The 26,678-nt window shown below is 41.6% G+C and overlaps 1 protein-coding gene across 1 annotated transcript in view; it reads left to right on the forward strand.

Annotated features, from left to right (window-relative positions):
- Positions 1–10,883: 10,883 nt before the first annotated feature.
- The window catches only part of LOC307173075 (interleukin-1 receptor type 2-like), a gene marked incomplete at its 3' end in the record, with an annotated part of 96,082 nt that continues 80,287 nt past the window's right edge, over positions 10,884–26,678 (forward strand). The window contains exon 1 of the mRNA XM_079895876.1: positions 10,884–10,975. Coding sequence (XP_079752002.1) covers positions 10,918–10,975 — 58 coding nt within the window. The 5' untranslated portion in view covers positions 10,884–10,917. The remainder of the gene's footprint in view (positions 10,976–26,678) is intronic.

Consider the following 26,678-nt stretch of genomic DNA (forward strand, 5'->3'; position numbering starts at 1 on the left):
ACATACACTTATGCTGATCCTTACAGAACTGCATTTGTTCATAGGTGATTATGACATGTTCCTGCAGACAGGTGTTTTATGACCCCATTCCCTGACTCAAACCAGTTACAGTGCAGCTCTAGCAGGACAAGGGCACACAATGAAATGAACTTTGGCTAACTAAAGGGAAGATTTCAGTGTCTGAGAAGTCTGAGGGTTGCACACCTGACAGGGCCTGTGACATTGTTGCATGTGCCATATTACACAACACTGCCAAAAAAAAAAAAAACACTTTTCATTAAATGTTTAATAAAAGACAAATATGCTTAGTTCCTTGAGTTTTATTTCAATTGTTCTTTGTAAAGAAAAGCCAGTGGTCAAGTGCCTGCAACAAGAGATATTAGACACATGCCTCATGCAACAAATAAAAAGTAAAAGTTGGCTATACACTGCCCACCTGTAGGCCTATGTCTCCTCTGTCTGTGCAGACTCTTCTGTAGGCCTTTCTGTAGATGTGGAATCCTGCAACTTATATTGCAGCCATGAAGCACACAAGTATAAATGAAGTAAAGTTCTTTATGCACTTGCAGGTAGGCTAGTTCCTCCATATGACAGTTATCTGAGAGGGTTTATTCACTGTCCAGTGCAATGGAAACAAATGGACATTACAGAGTCTTATACTTTCTTTCCTTTGGAAAGTTAGAAAATGTCCACTTACTGCACATATTTCAGCCACCACTTTCTTGGGAACAGATACAAGTGTTGGTGTATTATGTAAAAGTGCACAAAAGAGGAAAACACAATGTCATCACAATGAACTACACTCGGGAAAAATGTGATCAATAACTCATGGCAAAATATTTTTACATTAACATAAGTTTATCAGTTTTCACTTTCACAAGTAATTCATCATTACTCAAGATTTAACAGTTGAAATGACTATACGGCCTTAATTTAATGCGGCAAAAAATTATTTTACAGTGTAGGCTACTAAGATCTTTTCTATTTTTTTTCTCAGCCTTTTTCTTGGTTCCTTTTATAAACAGACAACCATTTATTTAACAGTGCCTTTTATAAAAGAGACTATAATATAACTAAACATTTTTTTTTAATAATATAACTAAAAATGAACATTATGTAGAATATTTTTGTACTTCACTTTTATTTGTTCCCATGTTCTAGTGTGGTGACTCTGATATTACAATGAACAAAGTATTTATGCAATTATTAAAATACAAAAATATAGGCTAATAAGTGATAAAAACATCTAACATGGCCACTTCTAACGGATTTAAATTGTCTGCTACTTTTTGCCAGCCCTCTCTCCTGGCTTTTGCAGACTTTGAGGTGTTCCCTGGCGTTTTGATTAAACATTAAAATTCCAAATAAACTTCGACTATTAGTTCTTGCTCTGCTGAGGAGAAAAACTGTGCGCGCTCTTTGGCCACGCTGAGCAGCCAATAACAGCGTTGCTGATCAATGTTTCTACTATCGATACATATCCCCTTTTAACCAGCGCATGAACGCGCAATTATCTCAGATAACTCAATCCAGCGATACTAATCATATCCGGCAAGTGTGTTCGAAGAACCGAGTTAGCCAGATCATGATTCGCACGATGATATCATCTTGAATGTGTCATTTGATCTCGGATGTAATAAGCAACGTACGAAGAATGGGCCCCAGAACAAAGGTTATACAAATATTGTTTAGAGTTGTTTGGGTCAATCCATTCACCCCAGGGGGGTAGCACCTGGTTCTCTTACGAGAGGTCTCTCATATTGCGTAAGGTTAGCTTACGCATCGGGAAAGTCTTCTTTCTTCGAGATCTGAAGCCAAAAAATTATCCTTAATTTTGTATACATTGTCAACGCAGTGCAGCAGCCGACAGACCTAGACAGGCTGTATAAGCGTGCTCATTGGCTGCTCGGCGGCAACTGCTTAAGCCTATCGGTGAGCGCTCTGAACGCGGCAACCTTCTAACCGTCAGAATGGGTGTGGCCAGCGTGTATATATTCAGCGCTCATAGGCTAAAATTCTGATTTTCTTGTCTTCAGCGACGCTCTTCGCATCGCTGGATCTTGAGAGCCGCCGCCGTTGAAACCAGCGACCAGCAAGCTTAGGACAGCGCCTGAGGAAGCCGGCCGCCTTCGCCACCTTCAGCCATCCGTGCCTGCTACGCTATCCGGCGACATATCCTTTACATTATTACTGTTTCTGTGTGTACTCTAAAAGAGCACGAGGCGTTTTTGTAAAAACGCCTCGTTTTTGCGGCTCGTGCCGCGCCCCACTCAGCAACGGAGACCGCCACCTCTCTGCGCTCTCCGCCTGGGCCGCGGGCACGCCGCCACCGCACTCTCCGAGTGCGAAGAGCTTTCAGTGTCGACCCTGCGGGCTCGACTTGAAGCTTTCGACCAAGCTGTCGCTCCGCCTGTCCCTGCCGGGCCGCGCAATAAGAAGCGTCGCTCGCAGCGACCACCGGAGACTGTTGTGACTGAGGAGCTCGCCGGAACCTCTCCCTCGAGCTCTCTCTCTCCCTCTCCCTCCCGGCCGCTCAACCGCCGACTCTGCCCGCGCCGCCGCCGCGTCAGGAGATGAGGTGAATGTGATAGATACCCGTACTCTCCCTCTGTTCGAGCCGTGCAACTACGCCGCTCACAAGGGATGGCAGAAGCGGACGGTCTCGGAGCGAGTTTCCTCTCCCTCTGTTCGAGCCGCGCAAACTGAGCCGCTCACGAGGGATGGCAGGAGCGGACGGTCTCGGAGCGAGTTTCCTCTCCCTCTGTTCGAGCCGCGCAAACTGAGCCGCTCACGAGGGATGGCAGGAGCGGACGGTCTCGGAGCGAGTTTCCTCTCCCTCTGTTCGAGCCGCGCAAACTGCGCCGCTCACGAGGGATGGCAGGAGCGGACGGTCTCGGAGCGAGTTTCCTCTCCCTCTGTTCGAGCCGCGCAAACTGCGCCGCTCACGAGGGATGGCAGGAGCGGACGGTCTCGGAGCGAGTTTCCTCTCCCTCTGTTCGAGCCGCGCAAACTGAGCCGCTCACGAGGGATGGCAGGAGCGGACGGTCTCGGAGCGAGTTTCCTCTCCCTCTGTTCGAGCCGCGCAAACTGCGCCGCTCACGAGGGATGGCAGAAGCGGACGGTCTCGGAGCGAGTTTCCTCTCCCTCTGTTCGAGCCGCGCAAACTGAGCCGCTCACGAGGGATGGCAGAAGCGGACGGTCTCGGAGCGAGTTTCCTCTCCCTCTGTTCGAGCCGCGCAAACTGAGCCGCTCACGAGGGACGGCAGGAGCGGACGGTCTTGGAGCTCTCTTTACGTTACAAGAAAGCTACTCCGTCCTCGCGCGTCACTCACCGGTGAAAGGGGAACAGAGTGTTTTCGTCCCGCCGTGGCCTGGACTATAACCTCCATTTCTCAGTCCCCTCTTAAGTTCAGGCGACTGGAATTGTTACTATTGCAGTATACGAGCCTGTTATAAATACACGCTCGCCTGCAAGCAAACGCCGTCACAAGACATGATGACGCTAACCGAGTACTAGTGTATTCTCCCCTGTGGCTCAGTGGCAGAATCTTAGACTGTCAAGCTAGAGACCGAAGTTCGGTCCCCGCTCTCGCGGCAGATAAAATTTATGCTGTTCGCTTCTCCGAGCTCGCGGCCAGTTTTTCTTACATACAGAAAACAAGCCCGCTCTCTCCCTCATTGGGCCGCGCAGATTGCGCCGTTCAAGGGATGACAAAGCGGACGGTCACGAGCAGAGTTCAGCGTGCGCGCCTCACTCACCGGCGAAAAGAGAAGAGAGTGTGTTAGTCTCGCTACGGCTGGACAACCGCCAATCCTCACACATTTCTCAGTCCCCTCTTAAGTTCAGGCGACTGGAAATATTACTATTGCAGTAAACGAGCCTGTTTTAAACACACGCACGCCTGCAAACAAACGCCGACGCGACACATGAGGTCGCTTTTTATATGCTCGCGCTAACTGAAAGCTTATGTGTTTTCCCCTGTGGCTCAGTGGCAGAATCATACGCTTTCATGCGAGAGATCCGCGTTCGATCCCAGCTCTCGGGGAAGATAAAAATGTATGCTGCTTGCTTCTCCGAGCTCGCGGCCAGTCTTTCTTACTTACAGAAAGCGAACCCGCCTCTCGCACCACACCTTCTCAGGGTGCTCGAGTATTTTTGAGCGTCTAAACACGAGAGAAGAAAAGACGGTTAAATCCCGCAGCCCTGCGGCTGGACCACCGTCGAAGCTTAACGCTCTGTCAGTCCCCGTTGCCACGGCTACTGCAGCTGTTTACCCCGCAGTCAACGAGCCGGTATCTACCCGCTCGCCTGCGCGCATCCGCCGTTCTCACGGCAACCCAGAAAAATTTCAAAAGAGCATAATGTCTGGTTGCACGGCTGACGCCGTATGTGTTTCTAGTACAGTGAATGTGCCCACGTTCTGTGCTCACCCCTGTACACAAGCACTATACATCCCGTGTCTCTCACAGAGCCCACTCTCATGAAGCAGGCAAAAGCCGCTTTAGTGTTAAAAGTAGGTCACGTGTCCACTTCTCCGTGCCCACACCTACTCACTGCCCGCTCTGTCACACGGCCTCGCACGACCGGTCATGTTTTAAATGTAAGTCCTGTGCCCGCCCTCGAGCGCTCACACATACTAACTAACATTTTCGCCCCGACGCCGACATCGCGCGTCGCGCCTCACACTATATGTTCCCCGTCCAAAGCCACCGGGACACTGTGTGTAAAACGGCCAGCTATCGCTACGTGCGATCCGCCGTATCTAACCACCAAGAGCGCGGGCGCCGCGCCCGCGCCGCGCCCGCCCCTGAATGTAAGTCCTGTGCCCGCCCTCGAGCGCTCACACATACTAACGAACATTTCCACCCCCGACGCCGCCATCGCGCGTCGCGCCTCACACTTTATGTTCCCCGTCTAAAGCCACCGGGACACTGTGTGTAAAACGGCCAGCTATCGCTGCGTGCGATCCGCCGTATCTAAGCACCAAGAGCGCGCGCGCCGCGCCCGCCCCTCCGTTTCGAGCTCTCGAGCCCGCGATGCGCGGCGATCGGAGCCCGGAGGCCATTCTGCCCCTGGCTGCACACGCAAAAGCGTGGGAAGCTATTCCAGGCGCATCAGAACGGGTGCTAAGCACAGTAAAACAGGGCTATACTCTGCAGTTCGCTCGCCGCCCCCCGCGCTTTCAAGCGCGTATCGAGACCAGAGTGAATGGGGAAGTAGCACATCTACTTCGAGCAGAAATAGCTACACTTCTGTGCAAAAGGGCTATAGAACCGGTTTCCCCTTCCATGAGCGAGTCGGGCTTTTACAGCCGTTATTTCCTCGTTCCCAAGAAGGACGGAGCTCTCAGACCAATTTTGGATCTGAGACGTTTGAACAAAGCTCTTATGAGAAGACCGTTCAAAATGCTCACAACCAGACAAATTCTCGCGCAAATTCGCCCGAGGGACTGGTTTATATCTCTCGATCTAAAAGACGCGTGCTTTTCAGATCCTGATAATACCCCGTCACAGGCCATTCTTGAGATTCGCCTTCGACGGTCAGGTATATCAGTACACGGCCCGCCTGTCGACACAGCGCACGCGCTGCATTCGACGCCTGGCCGCGTCCCTCCGGCCGGGCAGCACCGTACCTCTCAAAACATTTCAGAGGTTACTAGGTTGTATGGCCTCAGCCGCAGCAGTGCTTCGGCTGAGTCTTTTACAAATGCGCCCGCTACAACGCTGGCTGAATGCCCGAGTGCCTCACAGAGCATGGGCTCCCGGCGGTATTCGCATCAGAGTGACTCAGAGCTGCGTTTCAGCTCTGAAGCCCTGGTTAGCGGCCGACTGATACCAGCGGGGAGTGACAATGGGAGCTATCTCACACCGCAAAGTTATCCCGACGGACGCTTCCACCTCAGGCTGGGGCGCTCTGTTCGAGGGCAAACCGGCTTTTGGCCTGTGGTCAGACCGGGAAAAATGCCTCCACATAAACTGTTTGGAGATGATAGCGGTCGAGAACGCGCTCAGGCGCTTCCTCCCATTCATACGGGATCACCATGTGCTAGTCCGCTCCGACAACACGTCCGTGGTATCCTATGTGAACCGACAGGGCGGTGTCAGATCCAGGAATCTGTGCAGGCTGACAGAACGCCTTCTCGTGTGGGCTTACCGCTCGCTGCGCTCGCTGAGAGCCGCGCACGTGCCGGGCCACCTGAATGTCGGTCCAGACAGACTGTCCAGGGACAACATTCCCCCGGGAGAATGGTCTCTGCACCCCCAGACAGTCCAGTTTCTCTGGCGCCTATTCGGCAGAGCGGAAATCGACCTCTTTGCGTCGAAAGACAATGCTCAATGCCCGAAGTTTTATTCGAAGAGCGAGGACGCGCTGTCCCAGACATGGCCCAGCCTCCCGCTGTATGCTTTTCCTCCGATCTCCCTGTTGCCACAGGTCATTTCGAGGATCAGAGAAACGCACCACTCAGTGCTGCTTATAGCCCCGCGATGGGAAAACCAAACTTGGTACCCAGAGCTAGTGAGGCTGTCGCACTCAACCCCATGGCCGATCCCGGTGAGAAAGGATCTCCTCTCCCAAGCCGGTGGATCGATCTGGCATCCCCATCCAGAGCGCTGGTTGCTGCATGCATGGGTGATCAACGGATACCCGTTGACCTGTCAGAAGGGGTCGTGAACACGATCACACAGTCGAGAGCCCCCTCCACGAGACGGCTCTACGCGTCTAAATGGTCGGTGTTTTCTAAATGGTGCGCTACTAAAAACTTGGATCCGCGCGCATGCGGGGTCCCGCGGGTGCTCTCCTTCTTACAAGAGCTGTTGGAAAAGGGCAGATCCCCTTCCACGCTCAAAGTATATGTGGCCGCTATTGCAGCGTTCGCTGAGACGACGCGCGGCCGGGCAATGGGAAGGAACGAGCTCATTATCCGCTTCCTCAGAGGAGCTAGACGGATGAATCCCCCGCGGCCCCCCTCGGTTCCCTCGTGGGATCTGTCCTTGGTCCTAGCGGCCCTAGAGCCTTTTCCCTTTGAACCGCTTGAATCCGCGGATCTAAAGTATCTGTCGCTTAAAACCGTTTTTCTGATAGCTCTGTCTTCAGTCAAACGAGTGGGTGATTTGCACGCGCTATCTGTTAGCCCTGCATGTCTTGAGTTCGGGCCGAATGACTCGAAAGTCATTCTCAGACCGAGACACGGTTACATCCCCAAAGCGATTGGAACCCCGTTTAGGGCACAAGTTATGTCCCTCTCGGCTCTGCCAGCATCCGACAGTGGGGACAGTGATAACCTCCTATGCCCTGTCCGGGCGCTGAGAGTTTACATCACGCGCTCCGCCGCTTTCAGGCGTTCAGAGCAGCTCTTTGTTTCCTTCGGCGGACGCACCAAGGGTCTTGCCGCCTCGAAACAGAGCTTGTCCAGGTGGATAGTGGACGCGATAGCAGCAGCTTATGCCTCCAGACACCTGCAGTGCCCTCTGGGCATCAGAGCCCACTCCACTAGAGGCATGGCCTCGTCGTGGGCCTGGTCCAGCGGAATTTCTAATCACGGTATTTGTATGGCGGCGGGCTGGGCCTCCCCATCAACATTCGTGAGGTTTTATAACCTGGAAGTTCCTGCCCTACAGGCAAAAATACTGTCAGCATAAGTGACATGTATGCTCTGCCCATTTCTCGTGTGCAGACTACGTTCATATGCTGGCGCTATTCTGGTACTATACTCAGGGTGAAGTGTTTGACTCAGACCGGCTGATCCGCTCTGTTTCCTATTTCCCGTTACGCGCTGTTGTCGGTGATGGCCCGCGCTGCTGGCCGCCCGTATTATTCTCTGTCGCGCGGGAATTTTTCCCTTCATGTGAGACCGACTATGTCGTTTTTCTCCTACCCTTATGAGTGCTTATGTACTGTATGGGCTCGCTCTGCCGGCCCTACTGTTTGTACTGTTATATGTTTATAGACCGGCCGCGCCGCTCTATTTCATATGCTGCATGAAGTGCCTGTACTGCGCTGGCCCGTCTCTCCGACCGGCCACATTTCCCAGCAGAGTGTTTTCCCCGGTTTCCCTGGGATTCATGGGCTGGATGCTCGGCGCACACGGCGTTGACAAAGGGTTCCCGATGCGTAAGCTAACCTTACGCAATACGAGAGACCTCTCGTAAGAGAACGTACTCGGTTACTAATGTAACCTCGGTTCTCTCTAGAAGAGGGAACGAGTATTGCGTAACCTGCCGTGTCGCGCCACGAGCTTTTGCGCTTCAGACTGCGAAAACCAGAATTTTAGCCTATGAGCGCTGAATATATACACGCTGGCCACACCCATTCTGACGGTTAGAAGGGTGTGGAGGGCGCGAAGCGCCCTCATTGGTTGCCGCGTTCAGAGCGCTCACCGATAGGCTTAAGCAGTTGCCGCCGAGCAGCCAATGAGCACGCTCATACAGCCTGCCTAGGTCTGTCGGCTGCTGCACTGCGTTGACAATGTATACAAAATTAAGGATAATTTTTTGGCTTCAGATCTCGAAGAAAGAAGACTTTCCCTATGCGTAAGCTAACCTTACGCAATACTCGTTCCCTCTTCTAGAGAGAACCGAGGTTACATTAGTAACCGAGTACATTCTACAGGACTGTTTAGTCTCCATTAACAAATGGATGGCAAACAATTTTTTGCAACTTAATAAGGATAAAACTGAATTGATGATTTTTGCTCCTGACAATATTATACCTAAGATTAAGCAGGTTTTGGGGGTTTCAGCCACCTCAGATTGTAGTGAAATAAGAAATCTGGGTGTCTGCCTGGATAGAGACATATGTTTTAACAGTCATATAAAGTCTGTAGTTCGCTCATGTTTTTACCATCTTAGGAACATTGCTCAGATTAGATCGGTGGTCTCAAGAAAAGAGATGGAGATGCTTGTTCATGCCTTCATCTCGTCAAGATTGGACTACTGTAATGTTCTGTACTCTTGTTTGAATAAGTCTTCTATGCAGCGACTACAAGTTGTACAAAATGCTGCAGCAAGGCTTTTGACTAGTACCAGTAAGTGGTCTCATATAAGACCAGTTCTCAAGGACCTTCATTGGCTCCCAGTTGAATTCAGAGTGCAGTTTAAAATTTTAGTTATCACTTATAGAGCCCTGCACGGCCAGGCACCTCTCTATATTCAAGATCTTTTACACAAACATTCACCGGGTCGTCTCTAACGGTCTTCTGGTATGGACCTTCTAATTGTCCCTAGAACTCGTCTAAAGACTAAAGGGGACTGTGCCTTTTGTACTGTGGCACCGAGGCTTTGGAACTCACTTCCCTTAGCTCTGAGAACTATGGATTCTGTCAATTCTTTTAAAAAACATCTGAAGACGCATCTTTTTGGGCTTGCTTTTATTTGACAGCATTGGTTACTTGTTATTTTATGTTTGTGTAATTTTTGGTTTTGTGTGTTGTTTTGGTAGATCTATTGTTTGCATGTCTGATCTTTCTAATTAACAGTTTGTAAAGCACTTTGTGACTTTTTGTCTGTGAAAGGTGCTATATAAATACATTTTACTTACTTACTTACATGGACAAATATCCGATCATTGAAAAATCATAGGCCTATAGGCTACTGAATTTGTTCCAAGTGTTCAAATATGTGTTCTGTTTAACTTAAATGCTAATTTTTTGCATTGTGATTTTATTTTCTGTTTTAGATGCTCTTACTCAGCAGATGGGGACAGCTGCCATCACCCAATTCACTTTTGCACAGGCTGTGCACCAAACCGGGCAGGATATTCAGCTGGCGTCAGAGGACAATGAAGTGTAAATAAAGAGTACAAATAATTAAATAAAAAGGCTAATAAAAATGAATTTGTTTTTAGTGTGGTGTGTTCAGTGTTTTATACAAGATTTCAAATGTTCCATTACTTTTTAACATCCTGGCTGTAGATAAAGCAGGCTATTTAATTTATGGCATTACATTTAAAATTAACATTTAAAAACGATTGAAATTCCATTGAAATCACGTTGATCCTTAGTTCAGTTGAAATTTCAACGTTTCAATATTCCTGATAATTGAAATACCACTGAAATTCCGCTGATCTATGGACAGGATTTCAATGTTGTTTCAATATTAAAACAGGGTGCAAAATGATGTAGAATCAACATCAGAGTTCGATGTTGATTCAATGACTTAATGTTGAAAACGGAATGTTGATTTAACAGTTTCAATGACTGTTTGCTATCTGGGACACGCCTCATAATCAAAGCTCTATGGAGCAGTATCAGACTCACATTCTGCCTAGAATATGAGTATGACGAAGTCAGGCTAGTTAAACCGCATGTTCAGCAGAAATAGTGTTTCGTGGTCAGTGTGTGTGTGTGTGTGTGTGTGTGTGTGTGTGTGTGTGTGTGTGTGTGGCAGTCTGGAAGAGATTCCGAGAAGCGCGCTGTTTCTGAGCTCTTACTGTCTGATCAGCTGCTTGAGGTAAGACTCACTAACCCTTCACTCTCAGTAAGAAAACTGTATGTCTATACTTTTGTGTATCTGTGTTATTATAGTCTAAATATCGACTTTAAACTTTGTCCCACACACGCATATTTCTTCGGGGAAATCCCTCTTTCTTCCTGCAATCATCCCTGACACAGGAACATCACACGGAAAACCCGAGACTGAGCATAATTTTGAAGTTTTAATTCCTGTTGATCGTTTATGATAGTTAGAGTAGAATATCGCGTTAATAACTGAAATGCAGGGCTTTTGTTATGTTTCTCAGGAGAAAACGGGAAATATGACAGCTACGTGCTTTGTAATTGAGTTTCGTAATGGATGAAGTTTCTGTCAGACTGTTTTAAAGCCTGTAAAGAATATTGTGTTTGTCTCTGTTTTCTGTTGTCAATGCAGGCGCTGCTGTTAGAACCGGTCAAACCACCTTAAAAGCCACGAAAACCCGAGATGAGCTTTTTCACAGTTTATTTTCAGTGGATTTTACTATCCACCCTTTGGTTTGCAGGTAAGAGTCTCTGTTTTCAGTGAATTCAATGGTTCGATTTATGATCATGTTGCTCCATGAGAAAAGTTTGAACTTCAAGTTCGAGTTTGTTTCTGTCGCATTCGCTGTTGTTCAAACAACGGGAAATAATATCTATGCATTGATTAGATATTAGCTATTGCATCATTTACCATAGTTTGTGATGATGTTGAAGTTTCAGTTCTAGGCGTTAACTATGTAGAATTTTCCCCAATTCATACGTTCAGTGTCTTTTACATGCTGACCTTAAAACGCGTTCTGTGTTCTCCTCAGCTGAACTGAAATCAGCCTTTGCCCCTTTTACTTTCTGTTCTTTAACGTCTCAGAAGCAAAGTTCAGACTTCGCTAATAGTTGCTTAAGAATATAAATAAAAGAGACATTCAAAATAAGTACACATAAACACATTTGTTTTGCTTAACCAAATTAATAAAAAAAGAATAATTGTACAACAGCTTAAATAAGACAATGTTCAACAATGTGCAATGATATTATTTTACACAGTGGCGCTTAAAAATTAGAACCATGTAATTTTTTTATTAAATTATTATTTTTCATATATCTGAGAATTAGTATGGGCTGCTAGTGGTGCTTGAGATATAAAATGGTTGGGCATACACAAAATCCCTTTAATATACCATTTAATCTGCATATACCTTAAGCTACACTATGGGACAAACTCCGTAACAACACTGTATCATACGGAACATTGTTTCATGCAGAACACTGTTTCTTAGTGAACACTGTTTCATACAGAACACTGTTTCATATAGAGCAACACTGTTTCATATAGAGCAACACTGTTTCATATAGAGCAACACTGTTTCATACTGAACACTGTTTCATACAGAACACTGTTTCATATAGAGCAACAATGGTTCATATAGAGCAACACTGTTTCATATAGAGCAACACTGGTTCATATAGAGCAACACTGTTTCATATAGAGCAACACTGTTTCATACAGAACAACACTGTTTCATACAGAACAACACTGTTTCATATAGAGCAACACTGTTGCATACAGAACAACACTGTTTCATACAGAACACTGTTTCATATAGAGCAACACTGGTTCATATAGAGCAACACTATTTCATATAGAGCAACACTGGTTCATATAGAGCAACACTGTTTCATATAGAGCAACACTGTTTCATATAGAGCAACACTGTTTCATATAGAGCAACACTGTTTCATACTGAACACTGTTTCATACAGAACACTGTTTCGTATAGAGCAACAATGGTTCATATAGAGCAACACTGTTTCATATAGAGCAACACTGGTTCATATAGAGCAACACTGTTTCATATAGAGCAACACTGTTTCATACAGAACAACACTGTTTCATATAGAGCAACACTGTTGCATACAGAACACTGTTTCATATAGAGCAACACTGGTTCATATAGAGCAACACTGTTTCATATAGAGCAACACTGGTTCATATAGAGCAACACTGTTTCATATAGAGCAACACTGTTTCATATAGAGCAACACTGTTTCATATAGAGCAACACTGTTTCATATAGAGCAACACTGTTTCATACAGAACACTGTTTCATACAGAACAACACTGGTTCATATAGAGCAACACTGTTTCATATAGAGCAACACTGTTTCATACAGAACAACACTGTTTCATATAGAGCAACACTGTTGCATACAGAACACTGTTTCATATAGAGCAACACTGGTTCATATAGAGCAACACTGTTTCATATAGAGCAACACTGGTTCATTTAGAGCAACACTGTTTCATATAGAGCAACACTGTTTCATATAGAGCAACACTGGTTCATATAGAGCAACACTGTTTCATATAGAGCAACACTGGTTCATTTAGAGCAACACTGTTTCATATAGAGCAACACTGTTTCATATAGAGCAACACTGTTTCATACAGAACACTGTTTCATACAGAACAACACTGTTTCATATAGAGCAACACTGGTTCATATAGAGCAACACTGTTTCATATAGAGCAACACTGTTTCATATAAAGCAACACTGTTTCATATAGAGCAACACTGGTTCATATACAGCAACACTGTTTCATATAGAGCAACACTGTTTCATACAGAACACTGTTTCGTATAGAGCAACAATGGTTCATATAGAGCAACACTGTTTCATATAGAGCAACACTGGTTCATATAGAGCAACACTGTTTTATATAGAGCAACACTGTTTCATACAGAACAACACTGTTTCATATAGAGCAACACTGTTGCATACAGAACACTGTTTCATATAGAGCAACACTGGTTCATATAGAGCAACACTGTTTCATATAGAGCAACACTGGTTCATATAGAGCAACACTGTTTCATATAGAGCTACACTGTTTCATATAGAGCAACACTGTTTCATACAGAACACTGTTTCATACAGAACAACACTGGTTCATATAGAGCAACACTGTTTCATATAGAGCAACACTGTTTCATACAGAACAACACTGTTTCATATAGAGCAACACTGTTGCATACAGAACAACACTGTTGCATACAGAACACTGTTTCATATAGAGCAACACTGGTTCATATAGAGCAACACTGTTTCATATAGAGCAACACTGGTTCATACAGAGCAACACTGTTTCATATAGAGCAACACTGTTTCATATAGAGCAACACTGTTTCATATAGAGCAACACTGTTTCATACAGAACACTGTTTCATCCAGAACAACACTGTTTCATATAGAGCAACACTGGTTCATATAGAGCAACACTGTTTCATATAGAGCAACACTGTTTCATACAGAGCAACACTGTTTCATATAGAGCAACACTGTTTCATATAGAGCAACACTGTTTCATACAGAGCAACACTGTTTCAAATAAAGCAACACTGTTTCATATAGAGCAACACTGGTTCATATACAGCAACACTGTTTCATATAGAGCAACACTGTTTCATACAGAACACTGTTTCATACAGAACAACACTGTTTCATATAGAGCAACACTGTTTCATATAGAGCAACACTGTTTCATATAGAGCAACACTGTTTCATACAGAACAACGCTGTTTCATATAGAGCAACACTGTTGCATACAGAACACTGTTTCATATAGAGCAACACTGGTTCATATAGAGCAACACTGTTTCATATAGAGCAACACTGGTTCATATAGAGCAACACTGTTTCATATAAAGCAACACTGTTTCATATAGAGCAACACTGGTTCATATACAGCAACACTGTTTCATATAGAGCAACACTGTTTCATACAGAACACTGTTTCATACAGAACAACACTGTTTCATATAGAGCAACACTGTTTCATATAGAGCAACACTGTTTCATATAGAGCAACACTGTTTCATACAGAACAACGCTGTTTCATATAGAGCAACACTGTTGCATACAGAACACTGTTTCATATAGAGCAACACTGGTTCATATAGAGCAACACTGTTTCATATAGAGCAACACTGGTTCATATAGAGCAACACTGTTTCATATAGAGCAACACTGTTTCATATAGAGCAACACTGTTTCATACAGAACACTGTTTCATACAGAACAACACTGTTTCATATAGAGCAACACTGGTTCATATAGAGCAACACTGTTTCATATAGAACAACACTGTTTCATATAAAGCAACACTGTTTCATATAGAGCAACACTGGTTCATATAGAGCAACACTGTTTCATATAGAGCAACACTGTTTCATATAGAGCAACACTGGTTCATATAGAGCAACACTGTTTCATATAGAGCAACACTCTTTCATACAGAACACTGTTTCATACAGAACAACACTGTTTCATATAGAGCAACAGTTTCATATAGAGCGACTGTTTCATACAGAACAACACTGTTTCATACAGAGCAACACTGTTTCATACAGAACAACACTGTTTCATACAGAACAACACTGTTTCATACAGAACAACACTGTTTCATACAGAGCAACACTGTTTCATACAGAACAACACTGTTTCATACAGAGCAACACTGTTTCATACAGAACAACACTGTTTCATACAGAGCAACACTGTTTCATACAGAACAACACTGTTTCATATAGAGCAACACTGTTTCATACAGAACAACACTGTTTCATACTGAACAACACTGTTTCATTTAGAGCAACACTGTTTCATATAGAGCAACACTGTTTCATACAGAACACTGTTTCATATAGAGCAACACTGTTTCATACAGAACAACACTGTTTCATACTGAACAACACTGTTTCATACAGAACAACACTGGTTCATATAGAGCAACACTGTTTCATATAGAGCAACACTGGTTCGTATAGACCAACACTGTTTCATACAGAACACTGTTTCATATAGAGCAACAGTTTCATATAGAGCAACACTGGTTCATATAGAGCAACACTGTTTCATATAGAGCAACACTTTCATATAGAGCAACACTGTTTCATATAGAGCAACACTGTTTCATACAGAACACTGTTTCAAATAGAGCAACACTGTTTCATATAGAGCAACACTTTCATATAGAGCAACACTGTTTCATATAGAGCAACACTGTTTCATATAGAGCAACACTGTTTCATACAGAACACTGTTTCATACAGAACAATACTGTTTTATATAGAGCAACATTGTTTCATATAGAGTGACTGTTTCATACAGAACACTGTTTCATACAGAACACTGTTTCATACAGAACACTGTTTCATATAGAGCAACACTATTTCATACAGAGCAACACTGGTTCATGTAGAGCAACACTGGTTCATATAGAGCAACACTGTTTCATATAGAGCAACACTGGTTCATACAGAACACTGTTTCAAATAGAGCAACACTGTTTCATATAGAGCAACACTTTCATATAGAGCAACACTGTTTCATATAGAGCAACACTGTTTCATATAGAGCAACACTGTTTCATACAGAACACTGTTTCATACAGAACAATACTGTTTTATATAGAGCAACATTGTTTCATATAGAGTGACTGTTTCATACAGAACACTGTTTCATACAGAACACTGTTTCATACAGAACACTGTTTCATATAGAGCAACACTGTTTCATACAGAGCAACACTGGTTCATGTAGAGCAACACTGGTTCATATAGAGCAACACTGTTTCATATAGAGCAACACTGGTTCGTATAGAGCAACACTGTTTCATACAGAACACTGTTTCATAAAGAGCAACACTGTTTCATACAGAACACTGTTTCATACAGAGCAACACTGTTTCATACAGAACACTGTTTCATACAGAACACTGGTTCATATAGAGCAACACTGTTTCATACAGAGCAACACTGTTTCATACAGAACACTGTTTCATACAGAACACTGTTTCATATAGAGCAACACTGGTTCATATAGAGCAACACTGGTTCATATAGAGCAACACTGTTTCATATAGAGCAACACTGGTTCATATAGAGCAACACTGTTTCATACAGAGCAACACTGTTTCATATAGAGCATCATATAGAGCAACACTTTCATATAGAGCAACACTGTTTCATATAGAGCAACACTGTTTCATACAGAACAATGTTTCATACAGAACAACACGGTTTCATATAGAGCAACATTGTGTCATACAGAACACTGTTTCATATAGAGCAAAACTGTTTCATACAGAACACTGTTTCATACAGAACACTGTTTCATATAGAGCAACACTGTTTCATACAGAGCAATACTGTTTTATATAGAGCAACATTGTTTCATATAGAGCGACTGTTTCATACAGAACACTGTTTCATACAGAACACTGTTTCATACAGAACACTGTTTCATATAGAGCAACACTGTTTCATACAGAGCAACACTGGTTCATATAGAGCAACACTGGTTCATATAGAGCAACACTGTTTCATATAGAGCAACACTGGTTCGTATAGAGCAACACTGTTTCATACAGAACACTGTTTCATAAAGAGCAACACTGTTTCATACAGAACACTGTTTCATACAGAGCAACACTGTTTCATACAGAACACTGGTTCATATAGAGCAACACTGTTTCATACAGAGCAACACTGTTTCATACAGAACACTGTTTCATACAGAACACTGTTTCATATAGAGCAACACTGGTTCATATAGAGCAACACTGTTTCATATAGAGCAACACTGCTTCATATAGAGCAACACTGTTTCATACAGAGCAACACTGTTTCATATAGAGCAACACTGGTTCATATAGAGCAACACTGGTTCATATAGAGCAACACTTTCATATAGAGCAACACTGTTTCATATAGAGCAACACTGTTTCATACAGAACACTGTTTCATACAGAACAACACGGTTTATATAGAGCAACATTGTGTCATACAGAACACTGTTTCATATAGAGCAAAACTGTTTCATACAGAACACTGTTTCATACAGAACACTGTTTCATATAGAGCAAAACTGTTTCATACAGAACACTGTTTCATATAGAGCAACACTATTTCATACAAAACACTGTTTCATATAGAGCAACACTGTTTCATACAGAGCAACACTGTTTCATACAGAACACTGTTTCATATAGAGCAACACTGTTTCATATAGAGCAACACTGGTTCATATAGAGCAACACTGTTTCATACAGAGCAACACTGTTTCATACAGAACACTGGTTCATATAGAGCAACACTGTTTAATATAGAGCAACACTGTTTCATACAGAGCAACACTGTTTCATACAGAACAACACTGTTTCATACAGAACACTGTTTCATACAGAGCAACACTGTTTCATACAGAACACTGTTTCATACAGAGCAACACTGTTTCATACAGAACACTGTTTCATACAGAGCAACACTGTTTCATACAGAACACTGTTTCATACAGAACACTGGTTCATATAGAGCAACACTGTTTCATACAGAGCAACACTGTTTCATACAGAACACTGTTTCATACAGAACACTGTTTCATACAGAGCAACACTGTTTCATACAGAACACTGTTTCATACAGAACACTGTTTCATATAGAGCAACACTGGTTCATATAGAGCAACACTGTTTCATACAGAACACTGTTTCATACAGAGCAACACTCTTTCATATAGAGCAACACTGGTTCATATAGAGCAACACTTTCATATAAAGCAACACTGTTTCATATAGAGCAACACTGTTTCATATAGAGCAACACTGTTTCATACAGACCACTGTTTCATACAGAACAACACGGTTTCATATAGAGCAACATTGTGTCATACAGAACACTGTTTCATATAGAGCAACACTGTTTCATATAGAGCAAAACTGTTTCATACAGAACACTGTTTCATATAGAGCAACACTATTTCATACAAAACACTGTTTCATATAGAGCAACACTGTTTCATACAGAGCAACACTGTTTCATACAGAACACTGGTTCATATAGAGGAACACTGTTTCATACAGAGCAACACTGTTTCATACAGAACACTGGTTCATATAGAGCAACACTGTTTCATATAGAGCAACACTGTTTCATACAGAGCAACACTGTTTCATACAGAACAACACTGTTTCATACAGAACACTGGTTCATATAGAGCAACGCTGTTTCATACAGAACACTGTTTCATACAGAGCAACACTGTTTCATACAGAACACTGTTTCATACAGAACACTGGTTCATATAGAGCAACACTGTTTCATACAGAGCAACACTGTTTCATACAGAGCAACACTGTTTCATACAGAACAACACTGTTTCATACAGAACACTGGTTCATATAGAGCAACGCTGTTTCATACAGAACACTGTTTCATACAGAGCAACACTGTTTCATACAGAACACTGTTTCATACAGAACACTGGTTCATATAGAGCAACACTGTTTCATATAGAGCAACACTGTTTCATACAGAGCAACACTGTTTCATACAGAACAACACTGTTTCATACAGAACACTGGTTCATATAGAGCAACGCTGTTTCATACAGAACACTGTTTCATACAGAGCAACACTGTTTCATACAGAGCAACACTGTTTCATACAGAGCAACACTGTTTCATACAGAGCAACACTGTTTCATACAGAACAACACTGTTTCATACAGAACACTGGTTCATATAGAGCAACGCTGTTTCATACAGAACACTGTTTCATATAGAGCAACACTGTTTCATACAGAGCAACACTGTTTCATACAGAGCAACACTGTTTCATACAGAACACTGTTTCATACAGAACACTGTTTCATATAGAGCAACACTAGTTCATATAGAGCAACACTGTTTCATACAGAACACTGTTTCATACAGAACACTGTTTCATACAGAGCAACACTGTTTCATATAGAGCAACACTGGTTCATATGGAGCAACACTTTCATATAGAGCAACACTGTTTCATATAGAGCAACACTGTTTCATATAGAGCAACACTGTTTCATACAGAACACTGTTTCATACAGAACAACACGGTTTCATATAGAGCAACATTGTGTCATACAGAACACTGTTTCATATAGAGCAACGCTGTTTCATACAGAACACTGTTTCATACAGAGCAACACTGTTTCATACAGAGCAACACTGTTTCATACAGAGCAACACTGTTTCATACAGAACAACACTGTTTCATACAGAACACTGGTTCATATAGAGCAACGCTGTTTCATACAGAACACTGTTTCATATAGAGCAACACTGTTACATACAGAGCAACACTGTTTCATACAGAGCAACACTGTTTCATACAGAACACTGTTTCATACAGAACCCTGTTTCATATAGAGCAACACTAGTTCATATAGAGCAACACTGTTTCATACAGAACACTGTTTCATACAGAACACTGTTTCATACAGAGCAACACTGTTTCATATAGAGCAACACTGGTTCATATGGAGCAACACTTTCATATAGAGCAACACTGTTTCATATAGAGCAACACTGTTTCATACAGAACACTGTTTCATACAGAACAACACGGTTTCATATAGAGCAACATTGTGTCATACAGAACACTGTTTCATATAGAGCAAAACTGTTTCATACAGAACACTGTTTCATATAGAGCAAAACTGTTTCATACAGAACACTGTTTCATATAGAGCAACACTATTTCATACAAAACACTGTTTCATATAGAGAAACACTGTTTCATACAGAGCAACACTGTTTCATACAGAACACTGGTTCATATAGAGGAACACTGTTTCATGTAGAGCAACACTGTTTCATATAGAGCAACACTGTTTCATACAGAACACTGTTTCATATAGAGCAACACTTTCATATAGAGCAACACTGTTTCATATAGAGCAACACTGTTTCATACAGAACACTGTTTCATACAGAACACTGGTTCATATAGAGCAACACTGTTTCATATAGAGCAACACTGTTTCATACAGAGCAACACTGTTTCATACAGAACAACACTGTTTCATACAGAACACTGGTTCATATAGAGCAACGCTGTTTCATACAGAACACTGTTTCATACAGAGCAACACTGTTTCATACAGAGCAACACTGTTTCATACAGAGCAACACTGTTTCATACAGAGCAACACTGTTTCATACAGAACAACACTGTTTCATACAGAACACTGGTTCATATAGAGCAACGCTGTTTCATACAGAACACTGTTTCATATAGAGCAACACTGTTTCATACAGAGCAACACTGTTTCATACAGAGCAACACTGTTTCATACAGAACACTGTTTCATACAGAACACTGTTTCATATAGAGCAACACTAGTTCATATAGAGCAACACTGTTTCATACAGAACACTGTTTCATACAGAACACTGTTTCATACAGAGCAACACTGTTTCATATAGAGCAACACTGGTTCATATGGAGCAACACTTTCATATAGAGCAACACTGTTTCATATAGAGCAACACTGTTTCATATAGAGCAACACTGTTTCATACAGAACACTGTTTCATACAGAACAACACGGTTTCATATAGAGCAACATTGTGTCATACAGAACACTGTTTCATATAGAGCAACGCTGTTTCATACAGAACACTGTTTCATACAGAGCAACACTGTTTCATACAGAGCAACACTGTTTCATACAGAGCAACACTGTTTCATACAGAACAACACTGTTTCATACAGAACACTGGTTCATATAGAGCAACGCTGTTTCATACAGAACACTGTTTCATATAGAGCAACACTGTTACATACAGAGCAACACTGTTTCATACAGAGCAACACTGTTTCATACAGAACACTGTTTCATACAGAACCCTGTTTCATATAGAGCAACACTAGTTCATATAGAGCAACACTGTTTCATACAGAACACTGTTTCATACAGAACACTGTTTCATACAGAGCAACACTGTTTCATATAGAGCAACACTGGTTCATATGGAGCAACACTTTCATATAGAGCAACACTGTTTCATATAGAGCAACACTGTTTCATATAGAGCAACACTGTTTCATACAGAACACTGTTTCATACAGAACAACACGGTTTCATATAGAGCAACATTGTGTCATACAGAACACTGTTTCATATAGAGCAAAACTGTTTCATACAGAACACTGTTTCATATAGAGCAAAACTGTTTCATACAGAACACTGTTTCATATAGAGCAACACTATTTCATACAAAACACTGTTTCATATAGAGAAACACTGTTTCATACAGAGCAACACTGTTTCATACAGAACACTGGTTCATATAGAGGAACACTGTTTCATGTAGAGCAACACTGTTTCATATAGAGCAACACTGTTTCATACAGAACACTGTTTCATATAGAGCAACACTTTCATATAGAGCAACACTGTTTCATATAGAGCAACACTGTTTCATATAGAGCAACACGGTTTCATACAGAACAATACTGTTTCATATAGAGCAACATTGTTTCATATAGAGCAACACTGTTTCATATAGAGCAACTCTGTTTCATACAGAACACTGTTTCATATAGAGCAACATTGTTTCATACAGAGCAACACTGTTTCATACAGAACACTGTTTCATACAGAACACTGTTTCATATAGAGCAACACTGGTTCATATAGAGCAACACTGTTTCATATAGAGCAACACTGTTTCATACAGAACAACACTGTTTCATATAGAGCAACACTGTTTCATATAGAACAACACTGTTTCATACAGAGCAACACTGTTTCATACAGAACAACACTGTTTCATACAGAGCAACACTGTTTCATATAGAACAACACTGTTTCATACAGAGCAACACTGTTTCATATAGAGCAACACTGTTTCATATAGAGCAACACTGTTTCATACAGAACAACACTGTTTCATATAGAGCAACACTGTTTCATATAGAACAACACTGTTTCATACAGAGCAACACTGTTTCATACAGAACAACACTGTTTCATACAGAGCAACACTGTTTCATACAGAACAACACTGTTTCATACAGAGCAACACTGTTTCATATAGAACAACACTGTTTCATACAGAACAACACTGTTTCATACAGAACAACACTGTTTCATACAGAGCAACACTGTTTCATACTGAACAACACTGTTTCATACAGAGCAACACTGTTTCATACAGAGCAACACTGTTTCATATAGAGCAACACTGTTTCATATAGAGCAACACTGTTTCATACAGAACACTGTTTCATACAGAACACTGTTTCATACAGAACAATACTGTTTTATATAGAGCAACATTGTTTCATATAGAGCGACTGTTTCATACAGAACACTGTTTCATACAGAACACTGTTTCATATAGAGCAACACTGGTTCGTATAGACCAACACTGTTTCATACAGAACACTGTTTCATATAGAGCAACAGTTTCATATAGAGCAACACTGGTTCATATAGAGCAACACTGTTTCATATAGAGCAACACTTTCATATAGAGCAACACTGTTTCATATAGAGCAACACTGTTTCATACAGAACACTGTTTCAAATAGAGCAACACTGTTTCATATAGAGCAACACTTTCATATAGAGCAACACTGTTTCATATAGAGCAACACTGTTTCATATAGAGCAACACTGTTTCATACAGAACACTGTTTCATACAGAACAATACTGTTTTATATAGAGCAACATTGTTTCATATAGAGTGACTGTTTCATACAGAACACTGTTTCATACAGAACACTGTTTCATACAGAACACTGTTTCATATAGAGCAACACTGTTTCATACAGAGCAACACTGGTTCATGTAGAGCAACACTGGTTCATATAGAGCAACACTGTTTCATATAGAGCAACACTGGTTCGTATAGAGCAACACTGTTTCATACAGAACACTGTTTCATAAAGAGCAACACTGTTTCATACAGAACACTGTTTCATACAGAGCAACACTGTTTCATACAGAACACTGTTTCATACAGAACACTGGTTCATAAAGAGCAACACTGTTTCATACAGAGCAACACTGTTTCATACAGAACACTGTTTCATACAGAACACTGTTTCATATAGAGCAACACTGGTTCATATAGAGCAACACTGTTTCATATAGAGCAACACTGGTTCATATAGAGCAACACTGTTTCATATAGAGCATCATATAGAGCAACACTTTCATATAGAGCAACACTGTTTCATATAGAGCAACACTGGTTCGTATAGAGCAACACTGTTTCATACAGAACACTGTTTCATAAAGAGCAACACTGTTTCATACAGAACACTGTTTCATACAGAGCAACACTGTTTCATACAGAACACTGTTTCATACAGAACACTGGTTCATAAAGAGCAACACTGTTTCATACAGAGCAACACTGTTTCATACAGAACACTGTTTCATACAGAACACTGTTTCATATAGAGCAACACTGGTTCATATAGAGCAACACTGTTTCATACAGAACACTGTTTCATACAGAGCAACACTCTTTCATATAGAGCAACACTGGTTCATATAGAGCAACACTTTCATATAGAGCAACACTGTTTCATATAGAGCAACACTGTTTCATATAGAGCAACACTGTTTCATACAGACCACTGTTTCATACAGAACAACACGGTTTCATATAGAGCAACATTGTGTCATACAGAACACTGTTTCATATAGAGCAACACTGTTTCATATAGAGCAAAACTGTTTCATACAGAACACTGTTTCATATAGAGCAACACTATTTCATACAAAACACTGTTTCATATAGAGCAACACTGTTTCATACAGAGCAACACTGTTTCATACAGAACACTGGTTCATATAGAGGAACACTGTTTCATACAGAGCAACACTGTTTCATACAGAACACTGGTTCATATAGAGCAACACTGTTTCATATAGAGCAACACTGTTTCATACAGAGCAACACTGTTTCATACAGAACAACACTGTTTCATACAGAACACTGGTTCATATAGAGCAACGCTGTTTCATACAGAACACTGTTTCATACAGAGCAACACTGTTTCATACAGAACACTGTTTCATACAGAACACTGGTTCATATAGAGCAACACTGTTTCATACAGAGCAACACTGTTTCATACAGAGCAACACTGTTTCATACAGAACAACACTGTTTCATACAGAACACTGGTTCATATAGAGCAACGCTGTTTCATACAGAACACTGTTTCATACAGAGCAACACTGTTTCATACAGAACACTGTTTCATACAGAACACTGGTTCATATAGAGCAACACTGTTTCATATAGAGCAACACTGTTTCATACAGAGCAACACTGTTTCATACAGAACAACACTGTTTCATACAGAACACTGGTTCATATAGAGCAACGCTGTTTCATACAGAACACTGTTTCATACAGAGCAACACTGTTTCATACAGAGCAACACTGTTTCATACAGAGCAACACTGTTTCATACAGAGCAACACTGTTTCATACAGAACAACACTGTTTCATACAGAACACTGGTTCATATAGAGCAACGCTGTTTCATACAGAACACTGTTTCATATAGAGCAACACTGTTTCATACAGAGCAACACTGTTTCATACAGAGCAACACTGTTTCATACAGAACACTGTTTCATACAGAACACTGTTTCATATAGAGCAACACTAGTTCATATAGAGCAACACTGTTTCATACAGAACACTGTTTCATACAGAACACTGTTTCATACAGAGCAACACTGTTTCATATAGAGCAACACTGGTTCATATGGAGCAACACTTTCATATAGAGCAACACTGTTTCATATAGAGCAACACTGTTTCATATAGAGCAACACTGTTTCATACAGAACACTGTTTCATACAGAACAACACGGTTTCATATAGAGCAACATTGTGTCATACAGAACACTGTTTCATATAGAGCAACGCTGTTTCATACAGAACACTGTTTCATACAGAGCAACACTGTTTCATACAGAGCAACACTGTTTCATACAGAGCAACACTGTTTCATACAGAACAACACTGTTTCATACAGAACACTGGTTCATATAGAGCAACGCTGTTTCATACAGAACACTGTTTCATATAGAGCAACACTGTTACATACAGAGCAACACTGTTTCATACAGAGCAACACTGTTTCATACAGAACACTGTTTCATACAGAACCCTGTTTCATATAGAGCAACACTAGTTCATATAGAGCAACACTGTTTCATACAGAACACTGTTTCATACAGAACACTGTTTCATACAGAGCAACACTGTTTCATATAGAGCAACACTGGTTCATATGGAGCAACACTTTCATATAGAGCAACACTGTTTCATATAGAGCAACACTGTTTCATACAGAACACTGTTTCATACAGAACAACACGGTTTCATATAGAGCAACATTGTGTCATACAGAACACTGTTTCATATAGAGCAAAACTGTTTCATACAGAACACTGTTTCATATAGAGCAAAACTGTTTCATACAGAACACTGTTTCATATAGAGCAACACTATTTCATACAAAACACTGTTTCATATAGAGAAACACTGTTTCATACAGAGCAACACTGTTTCATACAGAACACTGGTTCATATAGAGGAACACTGTTTCATGTAGAGCAACACTGTTTCATATAGAGCAACACTGTTTCATACAGAACACTGTTTCATATAGAGCAACACTTTCATATAGAGCAACACTGTTTCATATAGAGCAACACTGTTTCATATAGAGCAACACGGTTTCATACAGAACAATACTGTTTCATATAGAGCAACATTGTTTCATATAGAGCAACACTGTTTCATATAGAGCAACTCTGTTTCATACAGAACACTGTTTCATATAGAGCAACATTGTTTCATACAGAGCAACACTGTTTCATACAGAACACTGTTTCATACAGAACACTGTTTCATATAGAGCAACACTGGTTCATATAGAGCAACACTGTTTCATATAGAGCAACACTGTTTCATACAGAACAACACTGTTTCATATAGAGCAACACTGTTTCATATAGAACAACACTGTTTCATACAGAGCAACACTGTTTCATACAGAACAACACTGTTTCATACAGAGCAACACTGTTTCATATAGAACAACACTGTTTCATACAGAGCAACACTGTTTCATATAGAGCAACACTGTTTCATATAGAGCAACACTGTTTCATACAGAACAACACTGTTTCATATAGAGCAACACTGTTTCATATAGAACAACACTGTTTCATACAGAGCAACACTGTTTCATACAGAACAACACTGTTTCATACAGAGCAACACTGTTTCATACAGAACAACACTGTTTCATACAGAGCAACACTGTTTCATATAGAACAACACTGTTTCATACAGAACA

Source organism: Squalius cephalus, assembly GCF_949319135.1.
Source record: "Squalius cephalus genome assembly, chromosome: 15".
Lineage (NCBI taxonomy): Eukaryota > Metazoa > Chordata > Actinopteri > Cypriniformes > Leuciscidae > Squalius > Squalius cephalus.